General features: G+C 45.2%; 1 protein-coding gene across 1 annotated transcript; it reads left to right on the plus strand.

Moving 5' to 3' along the window:
• Positions 1-307: 307 nt before the first annotated feature.
• On the plus strand, positions 308-14,316 carry LOC308165350 (uncharacterized protein; the record flags this gene model as incomplete). Its single annotated transcript, XM_080539508.1, has 9 exons — positions 308-677; positions 981-1,192; positions 1,451-1,670; positions 1,807-1,962; positions 2,267-2,434; positions 7,298-7,435; positions 7,525-7,647; positions 7,909-8,126; positions 13,732-14,316. 9 exons carry the CDS (start codon positions 308-310, stop codon positions 14,314-14,316), a joined length of 2,190 nt encoding a protein of 729 aa, XP_080395634.1.
• Positions 14,317-17,138: the final 2,822 nt, after the last annotated feature.

Consider the following 17,138-nt stretch of genomic DNA (forward strand, 5'->3'; position numbering starts at 1 on the left):
TCTCTACATAATGCATCAATTGCACTCAATAGGGACAAGCACATATCCCTCACAATGTCTTGTATATACAAACACTCAAGCTGAAGTCACGATTAAACAATAGCACCACATCTTTGCTCCATGTATTACTATGACTTAATGAACTATGAATAATTTAATGTGACTTTTGAAAGTGTGTCAGTCACAGTCATGTGTGTCATCCTTTTTCGCCCTAGAGTCAGATGACGTGTCTGCTTAGAGAATCTTGTGCCATGAAGCTGTAGGCGGGTGGACACACCACAGCCCCTGTCTCTGTGACTGAGTCACCATGTCCTTAATGGGTCCACCTCGTTCCCCACCTGCCTCTACCTCCATCTCTTGGAGTAGCAGCCATGGTGACACCGCTGCTGCTGTGGGGACTCTGACCAGCCCTGAGAAGGCTCTCTATGCCTCTGACCGCTATGCTCGACTCATACTGGCCCAAATGAACAAGATGAGGCTCCGCACAGATTTCTGTGACGTGAGGCTGAGGGTGGGTGGACGGGTCTTCAGTGTGCACAGGTTGGTCCTGGCTGCCAGCAGCCCCTACTTCTCTGCCCTCTTCTCCGGGGGGATGAGTGAGGCTGACAACGAGGAGGTCCAGATCCTGGGAGTGGAGGCCGAAGTCTTCGAGGTCCTGCTGCAGTTTGTCTACACAGGTCCTGACAGGATACATGCTCTCCACCCACAGACAGTATCTACACAACGATTAGAGAGAAAGATATATTGTTGGTATCATTCATGCATAGGACATTACTTCATTCATTACACTATTTAAGGTCCTTTCTTTAGCTATTATTCTCAGTCAACAGCCAATGTTCAGAAAGCTAATACACATGAATTGCACCACCATGTTATATAGCCTAGGTGATGCTTATTTTGATTGATGATAGGATAGCTTCTTTGTTTGTGTGCATCTCTCTGAATGAAGTCTGAGCTGCTTGCCCCCCCCACCCCCCCAGGTATGATCAACGTGACAGTGGAGAACATGCAGGAGCTGATGGTGGCAGCAGACATGCTGCAGCTGAGTGAGGTGGTGTCCATCTGTGGAGAGTTCCTCAAGGGCCACATGGACCCATCTAACTGCGTTGGTGTCTACCAGTTCCTGGAGCAGATCGCCTGTCTGGACATGCTGGAATTCACTGAGAACTACATCCATGTCCACTTCCTGCAGGTGCAACATTCTCTTTCCTTCCTCATCCCTCTCTTTCCCTTTATCTTCCTTTTCTATAATTTTAATATTTAAGTTCCTAAATGACTTCTCCAAGGCAGGATATCTCTCCTTACCACTCATTTTAATCTACTTTGTATGTAGCTATGACAGAAACGAATATCCCATCTTTAAATCAGTAAAAAAAAACGTTCAAGCCAACACATAAAAACTCAAAGAAGAAACTCAAAGAAGAAACTCAAAGAAACTCTGTCTGTCTAGGTGTGTGTGTCTGATGAGTTCTGGGGCCTGTCGAAGGACCAACTGGTGAAGCTGTTGCGCAGCGAGGAGCTGAGGATTGAGGACGAGTACCAGGTGTTCACGGCAGCCATGGACTGGCTGCTGCAGGACGTGGCCAAGAGGGAGAAGCATGTGGTGGAGGTGCTGGATCCTGTACGCTTCCCTCTGCTCTCCCCACAGAGACTCTTCAAGTACATCGAAGGTAGTTGAGACCCACAGTACAGTTCAGAGGCAGTACACAGAGAAGCCTGGAGCTCACCTTGACGACTCACGACTTGACAGCACTGGATGATTCCATGCATAAACTGACCGACTAGTCATTTAATTTCTCCTTGCAGGCATTTCTGACTTCAGCCTGCAGGTGGCACTGCAGACTCAGCTGAGAGAATACACAGAGGTGACCAAGTCTCCCAAGGAGAATAAGATGTACAGTCTGTTACAGCCTGCTAGGATGAGGCCCAGAAGAAAAGCCAGGACATATCTTTATGCCATAGGTAAGCCTCTGTGGTAAACTTTAAAGGGGCAGTCTGGGATTGGTATATACATTTTTGGACATTTAAATTAATGATTTGTAGCCATTAATTCTTGAGCCCAAGCATACATAGCTCAGTCTATTAATTTGAGATGTGTTACATTTCTCCAGCCCCATCCCTCAGCTGTTTACCAAAAAAAGTGGCGGGGAGACCTCTTTGTTGTTCCTGTAAAATCATTTGATTATCAAGTTTCAATACAGCCCTCATCTCCCTACGTTTGCGTAGTAAAAACACTCTCACGTCACGTCTGGTTTCGCCCTCTCAGGAGGCTTCACTCTGCTGCCGGGCGGCCGTTGGAGTGACAGGAGAGCCCTCAGCTGTGTGGAGCGCTTTGACTCCTTCGGTCAATACTGGACCACTGTGTCCTCCCTGCACCAGGCCCGCAGTGGGCTGGGTGTGGCCGTGCTGGAGGGCATGGTCTACGTGGTGGGAGGTGAGACAGTGCATGTAATGTTTAGACCACCTACTGCCACCCGGTGGTAGACTCGATACACTGTCAAGAGTCAAGACCCGGTCATGCGCAGTCTGGAGTCAGTCAATGCATATGCTGTGATGCGTGCACGTCGAATAACTAAAGAGCCAAATTGATATCCAGTGTGTGTCTCATCATTTATACATTATATTCTTACTACACGTCAGAATATCACAATGGCGACGAGGATTCAAAGTGGAAACGCCACCAGTGTCGATTTTTGAAGGAGGAAGAAGAAGAATCCGTCCGGAAAAGTCGAAGTGAGTAGTTAGCTAGCAAGAAGCTAAGCTAAGCTACCCAGGCTAACGCTAGTATCATGCAGTCGGCATTTTCGGGCCACATGGCCATACAGCCATTCGACACAGAAACCGATCCCAGTTCGCTTGGAACGCGATGGAACAAATGGATCAACCGATTTGAAAATTACACCGTAGCCACAAACATTACTCAAGAAATAAGGAAAAGGGCACTGCTGCTTCACTTAGCTGGAGAGAGAGTCCATGATATCTACGACACGCTGGCTGACGACAGTGATGACTATGAAAACACAAAGACGAAGCTCCACGGATATTTCTCACCGAAAAAGAACACACACTACCTCGTGTACAAGTTCAGACAAGCCATACAGCTTCCCGGTGAGTCTTTAGACACATTTCATACCAGACTGAGGATGCTAGCTAAAGATTGTGAATTTGCAGATGCAGACAGAGAAATAGTCGCGCAAATAATACAGAGCTGTACCTCATCACGGCTGCGCAGGAGAGCGCTCAGAGAGCCAAACATGACTTTGACTAATATGTTAGACCTAGGGAGAATGTTAGAGATCTCTGAACAACAAGCAGAAAGCATAGAAGAGAAGGCTGTCACCGCAATTAATGCACTGCATCTCAAGGGCGCCAAACAGCAACATGCAGCATACAGGCACAAAGAGAAGAGCTTGCAATGTAGAAACTGTGGAGGAAATTATCCACACGAGGGTGACTGTCCAGCCAGAGGGAAGGACTGCAGGGCCTGTGGAAAGCCTAACCACTATGCCAAACACTGCCGTGGTCAGAAATTAGCACATCAAAGCCAAGAGGAAGACACAGCTCACTACAAGCAGCGGAGCACTAAGAAAGTGAACCAGGTGACAGCATGCTCCGAGACCAAATCAAGAGACTCATCAAGTGGAGACGAAAGGTATGTGTATGTAATCAACAGCACAAGTATACAGCAACCCCAGACCAACATCAAGCTGAATGGTGTCAGTGTTAAAATACTGATTGATTCAGGAGCAGCTGTCAACATAATTAATGAAGATGTGTTAAACACACTTGACCCAAAGCCTATGCTCAGCACAGCCATGATCAAAATATTTCCATATGGGTCCAACAACGCTCTACCTATCATTGGTAAATTTGCATGCAAAGTACAGGCTACTAACAAGCGGACAGAGAGTGTGTTCTACGTTCTCAGAGGCGACGCCGGACAATCTCTGCTCAGCTACGCAACTGCCAGTGAACTAGGGCTGATCCAGATCATCAATATGGTGAACACGCCGCCAGTGATGCCACCCAGTGGGCGTACTGTCGCAGATGAACTCTTGCAGAGCTACCCAGAGCTTTTCACCGGAATCGGAAAGCTGAAAGACTTCCAGGTGAAACTGCATATAGACCCCGACATCCAACCGACGTGCCAGCCGCACAGACGGGTCCCTTTCCATGTCCGTCAGAAGGTCGAGGCGGAGCTTCAGAAGCTGGAGAACGACGGTATCATTGAAACTATATCTGGACCAACACCCTGGGTTTCCCCGATCGTCACACCACCGAAGCCAAAAGACCCTGATAAAGTCCGAATCTGCGTTGATATGCGTCAGGCGAACACAGCAATTCAGCGAGAACGACATATCACCCCAACAATGGACGATGTAATACACGAGCTGAACGGTGCCAAGGTATTCTCGAAGTTGGACCTCACAGCAGGCTACCACCAGCTCGAGCTGCATCCAGAGAGTCGTTACATCACAACGTTCACAACACACCTCGGGCTAAGAAGATACAAACGCCTGAACTTCGGTATATCATCCGCCGCTGAAGTGTTCCAGAACGCCATCTGCCAGACGCTGCAAGGTATACCGGGCGTGAAGAACCTCAGCGATGACATCATCATCTATGACGTCTCTCAGGAAGCACACGACGACACTCTGAGAGCAGTGTTTAAAAGACTGAAAGACAGTGGTTTGACACTCAATCGCAACAAATGCGAATTCAACAAGCAGCGCCTTGAATTCTTTGGGTTCATTTTTTCTGCCGACGGGATTTCTGCAGATCCAAAGAAGGTGTCAGCCATTCACGACGCCAGCGACCCCAAAGATCCAGGTGAGATCAGAAGTCTTCTGGGCATGGCCAACTACTGCGCCAGGTTCATAAAGGACTACTCAACCATCACTGCACCGCTCCGTGGGCTCACGAAGAAGGACGCTCCGTGGCAGTGGGGCAGTGATCAAGCTACGGCACTCCAGACGCTCAAGGACAGCCTGACGAGCGACACAACAATGTCATATTTCGATCCCAGGAAGGAGACGGAGCTCATTGTTGATGGAAGTCCGGTGGGGCTAGGCGCCATCCTCTGTCAGAAAGGAGGAGGGGGAGAGAAACGCATCATAGCCTACGCCAGCCGCGCACTCAGTGATGTAGAAACGAGATACTCGCAAACAGAACGTGAGGCCCTAGCCATCATCTGGAGCTGCGAACATTTTCACCTGTATCTGTATGGACATCCATTCACCATGGTAACCGACCACAAACCATTGGAGATGATATGGAATAACCCGAGATCAAAACAACCTGCACGGATCGAGAGATGGGGCCTCAGACTACAGCCGTACAACTTCAGAGTGGAATATAGAAAAGGAGCTGACAATCCAGCTGACTACATGTCTAGACACCCTCTCCCGGTACAGTCGTCACAGAACACAAGAGCATCCAAGGTTGCAGAGGAGTACGTTAACTTCGTAGCACTTCAAGCAACACCCAAGGCGATGACACTACAAGAGATACAGCGAGAGACATTGAAAGACACACTCCTGCAACAGGTCAGTGCACACATCAGAAATAACTCATGGCGTTTAATCACAGACCGCTCACCAGGTGCTGCTGCACTGAAACCATACAAGCTCGTCAGTGATGAACTCACAGTGTCCACAGGTAACGACATCATACTGCGAGGCACCAGGATTGTCATACCTGCAGCTCTACAGCAGAGGGCGCTGCAGATTGCTCATGAAAGCCACCAGGGCGTAGCTAAGACAAAGGCCCTACTCAGAGAAAAGGTATGGTTCCCTACCATAGACCAACAGGTAGAGACCATCACCAAGACCTGCCTCCCATGTCAAGTGAACACTCCAGTTACCCGGACCGAACCACTCAAAATGTCTGAGCTGCCAGACGCACCATGGCACAGTGTTAGTGCTGACTTTTATGGCCCACTCCCATCGGGAGAATACCTGTTAGTTATAGTCGATGACTACACACGATACCCAATTGTTGAGCCAATTCGATCTACCTCAGCAAACACAGTCATACCAGTCATGGACAAAGTCTTCTCCATGTTTGGAATCCCAAGAATTGTTAAGACTGACAACGGACCTCCTTTCAACAGCAACCAGTTCGCTGAGTTTGCCAACTACCTAGGGTTCAAGCACAGGAAGATAACACCTCTATGGCCACAAGCTAATGCCACAGCTGAGAGATTCATGCGCACCGTCGGGAAAGTACTCAGAATCGCCCAGATGCAGAGGATGCCATGGAAACAACAGCTGCACGTCTTCCTGCGTGAGTACAGGTCCACTCCCCACAGCACGACGAACACGTCACCTGCCGAGTTACTATTCCAACGGAAGATGACCACCAAGCTACCCTCAGCAGACACAATCACCATCCCTGCTGACGAAGAGATACGCAGAATCGACAGAGAGGCCAAGGCAAAGATGAAAGCTCTCTCAGATGCTCGACGACACGCTACGCCTTCTGACATCAAGCCAGGAGACACCGTCCTGTGTCGTCAACCAAAACAGAACAAGCTTACTACGCCTTACAACGCAGAGCCGCTCACAGTAATCGATGTCAAAGGTTCCATGATAACAGCTGGAAGAAGTGGTTACACCACCACTAGGAACAGTTCATTCTTTAAGAAGATTGTCCGAGACAACCCAGACACTCTAATGGACTTAAGTTCAGAGGTCAGTGAGGAAGTAGGCCCAGCTACGCCTCCACCCGCACCTCCGCCGAGGTATCCAGTTAGGGAGAACAGACAACCTCCCGCATACCTGCGTGACTTCGATTAAAGAGCAGGAGTACCAAAGGACTGTTAACATGTTCTTCCGAGTTAACAATGTTCCAAGTTAATGGACTGTTTGAATGTTATGCACTTTATCATTTATTAAAAAAAAAGGAGTGATGTAATGTTTAGACCACCTACTGCCACCCGGTGGTAGACTCGATACACTGTCAAGAGTCAAGACCCGGTCATGCGCAGTCTGGAGTCAGTCAATGCATATGCTGTGATGTGTGCACGTCGAATAACTAAAGAGCCAAATTGATATCCAGTGTGTGTCTCATCATTTATACATTATATTCTTACTACACGTCAGAATATCACAGTGCACTCAGTCTGTCTGTCTATCTGTCTGTGAGAGGTAGAAGTAGAACAACTTCGTTATACACAGTGTGGAAATCAACAGATGGTGGTCCCTCAAGTTCATGAGTAAAAACAAAAACGATGTACAAGTGCCATAATGCAATCACAGTCATAATATAATTGTGCTTTCCATTTGCTATTTCCCAGGCGAGAAGGACTCCATGATATTCGACTGCACAGAGAGATATGATCCAGTGACCAAGCAGTGGGCGGCAGTAGCCTCTTTGAATTTCCCACGCTGTGGAGTTGGCGTCTGCCCCTGTCACGGGGCGCTCTACGCACTAGGTAAACACCAGCCTGTCACTTGGGACATGCAGTACATGGAAGTAGATGTGAATAGAGTATCATGTGACCTCACTACTGTGCTCTTGCAGGTGGTTGGATCGGATCGGAGATTGGGAAAACGATGGAGCGCTACGACCCGGCAGAGAACAAGTGGGAGATCATCGGAAACATGGCGGTTCCACGATACTATTTTGGCTGCTGCGAGTTACAGGGTTAGGCTCTCCCAGAGATCACTAAGGAACCTATGATTTAGAGACTAGCATGCTTATTCAGTGATAATTAAAAACAAATAAAATAAGAAGAATAAGAAGAAATGTATATATATATAGTACATGTACAAGCAAAATGTAATACCATATTCACACCATATTTACCCTTTGATCTTAATGAACACTCGTAATGTTATTGTAATGTTATTGTTAGGAAGGTCCTCTGAACCAACTAGATCTGTGTGGCCTTTGATCGCTCTGCAGGGTTCATCTACGTGATCGGGGGTATCGGTGACGAGGGGATAGGGCTGCGCTCGGCCGAGATGTACGACCCCATCTCCCACCGCTGGAGCGCCCTGCCTGTCATGGTTACACGACGGGCCCACGTGGGCGTGGCCTGCCTCAACAACTGCATCTACGCCGTGGGAGGCTGGAACGCGTTGGGCGCCCTGGAGACGGTGGAGAAGTACTGTCCTGAGGAGGTTGGAGCCTGTCTGTCTCTTGTCTGGTGTCTGTCTCTGCTGTCACACAGAAGGCTTCACAATTAGTACAATTAGTTAGTGTATTGGACATTGACCTTTGACTGAACAATTAATTAATTAAATTAATTAAATTAATTAATTTTTAATTAATTTTGCCATTTAGCAGACGCTTTTATCCAAAGCGACTTACAATTACGAATTACAGGGACATTCCCCCTGAGGGCTAAGTGCCTTACCCAAGGGCACACACTGGTGTGGCTTCAGGCGGGATTTGAACTCACAACCTTCCGATCACAAGTCCAACTCACTATCCACTAGACCACCACTACCCTACACTACAACAACTGAACAATAACATGAAGGGGATACTTCACAAAATACATGTTAACTGACTTTAGGTGGTGGGCCGAACGCGTTTTTTGTGAAGTTTATCGATTTCCATCTATAGAGTACACAATGTTTAACATATGATATTAAGTAATTCTACTAAGTCTAATAAAATGTGTTGTCATCTCTAGTTATGTCAGAGATTTTCACAAACTTATTTTTTAATCGTCTGTCTGCTCAGGGACATCGCTGGTCGCTCTAGTTGATAAACCAATCAGAATTCGAGTACGGCTTCATTAGGACCCCGAAATGTAAACACTGGCTGTTAACCCTAGCAACTGACTGGATGTTAACCCTAGCAACCGCGGGGAAATAACGAGATGTGATGAATTATGGAGTGTTGTATGCATTTAACAAACCGAACGGACAATATTATAGCATTTTCAGATGCAAGTTGGACCAAATTTGTACATTGTTCTCTACAGTGGGTGAATCTTCACACTGCAGAAAGCCAAATTGCAGAAAGGGCTGTAAAAAAAATATAACCTAGTAGTAGACAGTTACATTCCAGATGTGGCAGCTAATATGAATGAATGAATGAATGGTCTTTATTGTCATTAATATAGTACAGGTACCATACAACGAAATTTAGGAGGGGGGGCTCCCCTGGTGCTAGGAAAAAAAATACTCAAAACAAGAAGGGAAAAGAGCTGGTTTACATAAATAAAAGCTATGTACACTATCCACTATACTATACTATACAAATAAAACACTGTGCTGTACTCTATGCTATGCTATAAATATCCTAACATTTCCTATCTCTGAACCTTATGTACCCGAGGGTTGTCATATTGCACATAGTATTATTGCACATTCATTTAAAGTGTCGCAGTTTGCAGGTTTGAAATGTTCACAGTTGTGTTTCAGTATTGCACTTGATTACAATCTAGTAGCTGCCATCAAATTGTCTAGATTGTCCAGGGCCTAGAACCTAGGTCTTTGCTGTGTTCAGGGCCTGAATGGCCCTAGGGTAGAAGCTGAGCTTCAGTCTATTTGTCCTTGCGGACATGGTCCTGAACCGCCTGCCTGAGGGCAGCCGAACAAAGTGTTCGTTCCCAGGGTGGGATGGGTCTCTGGAGATCTTGGAGGCCTTCCTGAGGCAGCGTGTGTTGTACAGCTCTTCCAGAGAGGGGAGGGGGGCGCCGATGATCTTCTGGCCCGATCTCACGACTCTCTGTAGCGCTTTCCTCTCTGCGGCTTTGCAGCTGGAGAACCACTATAACCACAATATTGGCTACCATAGACAATGCTATATGCAGTATGCCAACATACGAAACATTGAAAGAGCCCGCAAGAGAAGGGAAAAATCAGTACAGGAGGCTGCAGGTGTGTTTTATAGCAATATAAGTTATTTATAAGAACAAGATGATATAAACAAGCTAAGATTAATATGACATGATATGACATGAACATTATTAACAATATGATATAAACAAGCTAAGATATGACATGAACATTATTAACAATATGATATAAACAAGCTAAGATATGACATGAACAAGATATGAACAAGGCATCAATGGGTCAGGGTCAGCCCTGTCAGGTCAGGTCCAGAAGATGTGCAGTGCAGTCCAGGGCTGAGCATCTGGGGTTACCTGGGGAAACAGATTAGGAGAGTTGTAAATAAACTAGGCTATAACTTTGGAAGCATTACTATTACAATGCATAGAGTATCATATGTCTCTCTCTCTCCCTTCCCTCCCCCCCCCCTCCCTTACAATGTAGTAGAAGCAGAAGGTCAAACTGAAAATGATACACCACCAAAGCCTAGACTTCTCCGCTCAAAGACTACCATTACGTTCAGCCTAAATAAAAAACCACATCTTCTTCCCGCCCAGTGCATAATATGCAGACGGGACAAATATTTCAGTTTTAGAGCTTGTATACTGCTCCTGCAAAAAAACAAAATGTGTGAAAGGGAGATGCACATGCAAATCTAACAACCTACCATGTACAGACATGTGTCTGTGTTTGCACTGCGAAAACACACTAGTGTTATAAATGTTCTCTAAACACTTGAATCTTTGTCTAGTCTCGTCAATTATAGGCAAGGCAAGTGAAGATACACTTAGTCTTGGGTTTTGTCTTACCAGCTCACCTCGTAAAAATGAAACGATTGACAATATCAAAAACATGCTTGCACACACATATACTGTAACGTACTCACACACACGTTAATGTTACTGGTCCCAATTTGGCACAATTATTACTGAAATGATTGAGAATAGACATAGTTGACATTGGTAACTTAGCTATTGTACCCTTTAAAGTTAGATAACTAGCTTGTTAATTCATTAGCTTCACAATCGCGGGTGATGTTTGGTCGGATTTTTCACTAAAATAGCATATTAGATAGTGATGCTCCGATCTGATCGGCGCTGATCGGTATCGGCCGATATGGCCTTGATCGGTTTTGATCGGAGTTCTCAAAACGGCCGATCAAACCCGACCGATCATTTTACAAAATGGCGTCGCCAGTCTGGAAATATTACACCGTGTCGGAAAGAGACAACAAATATGCCGTTTGTAATGCCTGTTCAAAAGAAATACCTCGGGGAGGAACGCACGCAAGGTCTTTCAATACAACGAATATAATACGGCATTTGAAGGCTTGTCACACGAAGGAATATAACGAGTTTAATACATTGGCGAGCACTAAGGCCAGAGAGAAAGAGTCGTCGAAAGAACGTTCGACACCACTCACTCAGCTTACTGTTACCGAGACATTGCAACGACAGCAACCATACGGCAACGACCACAAGAAACGAAAGGAAATAAATGCGAAAGTAATAGAATTCATATGCCTTGATCAGCAGCCCCTGTCTGTTGTGGAAGACGCCGGGTTCAAACGCCTTGTTTCCTGCCTGGATCCACGCTATACGCTGCCGGGGCGAAAATATTTCACTGATGTTTGCCTGCCGGAATTATATAACACTGTCTGCACATACATCGGGAGCCTAGTGAAGGACAACATCGCGTCAATCAGCTTCACGACTGACATTTGGAGTTCGAGTGTCAGTCCTGTGTCTACGCTGAGCCTGACTGCGCAGTTTATCAACGCAAACTTTGAGCTGACTAAAGTGGTGCTTCACTCTCAAGAATTCCCTGGGTCACAGATGGTTGTCAATTCATGATACTTTCTCATCTCCTAATTTCATTTGAATACTTAATATACAATATCAATGGTGTTAAGAATAATTAAAAACATAATTAATGCTACACAATAAATAGAATGAATGAATGGTCTTTATTGTCATTGCTATAGTACAGGTACCAAACAACGAAATTTAGGAGGGGTGGCTCCCCTGGTGCTAGGAAAGAAAAAAAAAAAAAAAAAGCTTCAATTGCCATTTTCGACGCTGTGATCGGTGATCGGTGATATCGGATCGGCAGATCACTGGTTCCAGTGATCGGTGATCGGCACCAAAAACCCTGATCGGAGCATCTCTAATATTAGAACATGTTTGTATTGACACAACATGACATGGACTTGTTCATTAATATGTGATATGAATTAGTATGACGTGCAAATCTTACCTGAAACATTACTTGACAGTAAAGTTATCCGAAACAACTCAGTCTTCTCGTCTTTCCAGATAATACGTTGTTTACTTCCTAGTTCCGTATTTTGAAGGAATATCATTGGCAGACGTCAAGTCAGGTGACGCTTTAACAGGTTTTGATTGGTTAGCGGCATAGTAGCCCCAATCATTCTCCTTATTAACTTATGGATCGTAAGTTTACTTTTCATAAAACGTTGATCGAAAATCGTCTACCAACTGTCGGAAACATGTTCCCAAAAAAACTATTTAGCTTATATGAAAAAATCAACTAGTCTGTAGTTGTAGATCGATCATTTCACAAACGAAAGCAGATAGACAGCTTCGGCCCACCGCCTACTTGGCCCATTCTAAATGATGGTCGCCTATAGGGGGAGGGTGGTGCCTGTATACTTAGATAAAGCCGCAGAGTCTACCCAATTGACTAAAAGATAGACTAAAAGGTTAGAGAGCTGAGATATTTATGTCAAAGATGGTTTTTTTCTATGAATCGCAATAGATGAGCATGTATTATTGACTAGTACAAAGACTGTGACTGTGTGTCTTTTAACCATAATGTGTCATCAAATGAAATCATTTTCAACCTAAGAGAAAAGGGCGCGTGCATTAGTCACTTCCCTTGCAACGATAATGTGCCTTGCAATGGAGTAATGGCATGCATACTGAACATTTAATAGAAGCTATTTTGCAATGTTACAATGTCATGATAACACCGGTGTAGCTAGTCAATCCAGCTACACTCACTGTGACCCATTCTTAATTAATGACCGGACCAGCATTATAGAACACTGGGTTCTAATTGTTCGATTACTGTCAGGCCTATAGTATCATTCTAGCATATGTTTAGAAATATAGTCACCGTTCGTGAAAATCAATTTGACATTTGTCCCCCAATCGACTGAAAATTACAGCGGAAGATGTGTAAAGAAGGTCATCTGCAGAAACAACTCATTTCCATGCTCGATTAAGCCATGTCTGACCCTGTCAAGTTGGTGAGAGTTCGATGTCCCGCTGCTCTGTCTGCAACGATCGATTAGTGGACCTGGGAGTCGAGAGTAGAGTTACGTTCAAGATTCGAAAATGTTAATATTGTGAACTTTAATACGATTCAATGCTTGAACAAAAATGTTGCTCTGGTTTCTTGTTTCGGCACAAAGTGACATTTCAGTATGAAGAATATCCTAGTTTACAGTACCGTAAACGTAGCAACTGCAACTACTAGCCTACAGTAACAGTAGGCCTAGTAGCATAGAATTGTACTGGAGCATAGAATTGTACTGGAAGCATCAGTGCTGAAAGTGTGTGTAGGTTACACTTACTTGCACATGCTGATATCTTAGAACTCTTGCAGAGTTGCGATCAAAGGGTACTCTGTACACTTGTCTGTTGCATGTGAGGACACCATCAAAGTTGACATTGTCTTCAATCACTCTGCTGGATTTCACAGAGTCGGATGGCATTATTTTGAAGGACCATGTCAACAATGAGTGCTTCTTGTTGTTGGGAGAAAAGTGCAGAACTCTTCCTCCTCTGCCTCTCTGTATGTTTCCGTCCATTGTAGATGGATGCACATGTGCCACCTGTGCACTCTGAACTGACTTTTACCCTGCCCAATTGGTCTGATCACATCATTAGAAACATGTGTGTTAAATGTTGAGTTGTACACCGAAGAGGAAGGAGAGAAGGTGATCGCCTATGCCTCCAGGGCGTTACAAGGAGCAGAGAAGAACTACTCAACATCTGAAAAGGAGTGTTTGGCGGTGGTTTGGGCAGTGGAGAAATGGCGCCATTACCTGGAAGGACCAGAGTTCGACGTCTACACAGACCACGCAGCCCTCACCTGGGCCTTCAACAGCCCAAAAACCTCTTCCCGCCTCACTCGATGGACCTTACGGTTGCAGCAGTTCAACTTCACTGTCCACTACCGTAAAGGCTGTCTGAACACGGTGCCTGATGCACTCTCAAGATCGGTGACCTCGTCCCAAGGAGACTATCCAAAAGCTCCTGCACCATGCCTAGCCGTGACGGCTCGAGACACCACCGACTTGCCAACTTCTCTCTCGAAGAAATCGCACGTGCTCAAGAAAATGATGAGAGAACCAGCAAAGGGCGCGCAGAAGCAGAAGCGTCCACAAACAGACCTGACCGGATTGGATTTGAGATACACCAGGATGTGCTGTATCGGAGCATACCAGTCAAAGATCAAGGAGCTCGATACCAGCTGGTGGTCCCAGAAAGTCTAATCAGGCCATTCCTGAAATACTTCCATGACAACCCACTAGGTGCCCACCTGGGCCGTCTCAAAACCTTGCTGAGGATTCTGGAGGTGGCTTGGTGGCCCACTGTCAGGAAGGACACCTGGCAGCATGTCAAATGTTGCTCAGTCTGCCAGCAGTATAAACCAGAAAACCGCAAACCCCAGGGTTTTATCTAGCAAACCCAGGTAGAAGCACCGGGTGAAATGCTTGGAGTGGATTACATGGGACCCCTTCCAAGGAGCAAGAAAGGGAATGTGTATCTTCTGGTGGTCGTTGACTACTACACCAAGTGGGTAGAGCTGTTTCCCCTCAAAGACAGCAAGACCCGGCTGCTTTGTCAAGTTCTCAGAGGGGAGATCTTCACCCGTTGGGGCGTCCCTAAGTACATCCTGTCTGACAGAGGCCCCCAATTCACCAGCCAACTCCTGGCGGAACTTTACAACAGCTGGGGAGTGACACCCAAGCTCACCACCAGCTACCATCCTCAAACCAATCTGACCGAACGTGTCAACCGCACACTCAAGACCATGATGGCTTCGTTTGTGGGAGATCGACACCAGGAATGGGACAAATGGCTACCAGGGTTCAGATTTGCCATCAACATCGCCAAACATGAGACGACAGGGCGGACGCCGGCCGAGTTAGCCCTGGGAAGGAACTTGAAAGGGCCCCTAGAACGTCTCATCGACAACGCCCCTCCTCCACACCATCCGCAGTATTCTATGATGGAAAGACAACATCAGATGGAGAAGGAGGTTAGACACAGAATGGGAGTGGCTAGACAAAGACAAGAATGATTTGACCCGGCATTGTTCAACCTATGGTCCCACTCCTCACTTTTGTAATACTGTAAGGAAGGGGACCATAGGGTGAACAATGCCGGGCAATCACTCTGGTGTGACTCAGCATTGTTCTGTCTTTCTAGGGTCGGATACAGACAAAAGGGTAATTGCATATATTCAAATGTATGGAGAAAAACAGGTTTCATTGTGAGCTTACAACAGGAAATCAGTTTCTATAGGTTTCATTCAATTTACTGTTGTGTTTGAACCTTAAATGTAGAAAAATGTCTAGTTTCATATAATAATTTTTTCTTACATTTGATGTTGTAGAATCAGTCACAGTCCATGTTACACCGGAGGCCTTCGTTTAAATAAAATGAAGGCACACAATTTTGAGAAATGTGACTAAAAATAATTTTGATCCTGAGGCATCATTTACAATAAGGAGCTATTAAAAACAGAAAAGTACTATATTTGACATTTTGGAGAGGGAACTGTGCTCAGTATAGTTTTAACATTAAAGGTCCCATATATTATTTTATATATTAATTCACTTCCTGGTCATTGCTATGTTGCAAATACCCTGCGTTATTAAAATATGGAGAAATATGAATTAGGAAATTATGGAAATACTGTAATAGGTACAGATTTCTGATTTTCACAGTGTTGGCATAAGCCCTCTGAGTACAAAAACAATAAACTGTTTTCAAAGGATATGGGACCTTTAACCTTTCAACGCTAGAATGCTAGAACTCCCAAAACACTAGCATGAAAAAAGAACAGTAACATATTATTATTATTGATTCTTTTTTAATTCTTCTTCTCTCTGTAGGTCTGTGATACCATACTTGGACACGCCAAGGAGCGCTTCTCCTTCACAAACCACCTGGTCAGTGCCACCTTGCTGCAGGGGGACAGGTTTGAAGAGTACAAGGGGGCCTTTCCGGAGGATGCACTGAACAGCACCTTGAAGGCCTTCCCAATGCTCAGTGGAAGCCAGCTGAAGACCGAGCTCAATCTCCTCTACAGCAAGGAGGAGTTCAGAGCCTGTCGTGGTGCTGTGGACCTCTTCCAGCTTTTTATGGAGAACAATCTTGGAGAAGTGTTTTCAGAGACTGTCACTCTCCTAAAGATCCTCATAACCACACCCATGACCACGGCGGAGGCAGAGAGGTGCTTCTCGACCTTGAAAAGGATCAAACCTTTCTCCGGAACACCATGACAGAGGACAGGCTGAATGCATTGGCCATGATGTCAATGGAGAAGACACTGGTGATTGAAATGACAGACTTTAACCAGAAAGTCATTGAGAGATTTGCAGGCCTGAAGGAACGAAGGGCAAAATTCATGTTGAAGTAGTGTAACTGGGGAGGGACACAGGGTTTGAAAGTAACAAAGAACACATTTATTATCACAATTGCATTGTGTTCCATGTCTTTCTCCATTGAATAAATAATGCCTAGTTGAATGGCTAAACAAGACAACTGTCTGGACAGTACAATCCATTTGAGCTGCTAGAATTATTCACCTTACCACTGCACAGATAGACAAAGGGTTTAAGTCCATTCTGTTAACATTAGGTCTACTCTGCTAACAAAGACTATTCCAGTTGATTTGTCAGTTGTTGTACATTATATTTTTGTTGTGTTTGCAGTTTGCCCTTTAATACAAGTTATATATATATTCTCATGCTAAAATCCAGATTTTAAAGTTGATATTCTTCCCCGTGGAGCATGCCCCCATAACCTGTGCCCCACCCAAAATTTTTATCACCAGCCGCCACTGGTAGTTATTACTCGTGAACAACATTGCATTCAGGGAGATTTCTCATACTTACCCTATTGGAGGCTTTGTCGCGGCGTTAACTTCTCCGAAGTCCATCATACTCTGAATGCGGCTCTGTCCTTGTATTTAAACCAAAAAATAGCAAACCGTCATAAAACCAGACTTTTAAACAATTATTTGTATTATTATTCTTTTTTAACATTTAATCACAACGTCATAAATTGCTATATATAATAAACG

Source organism: Nansenia antarctica, assembly GCF_963989245.1.
Source record: "Nansenia antarctica genome assembly, chromosome: 9".
Taxonomy (NCBI): Eukaryota; Metazoa; Chordata; class Actinopteri; order Argentiniformes; family Microstomatidae; genus Nansenia; species Nansenia antarctica.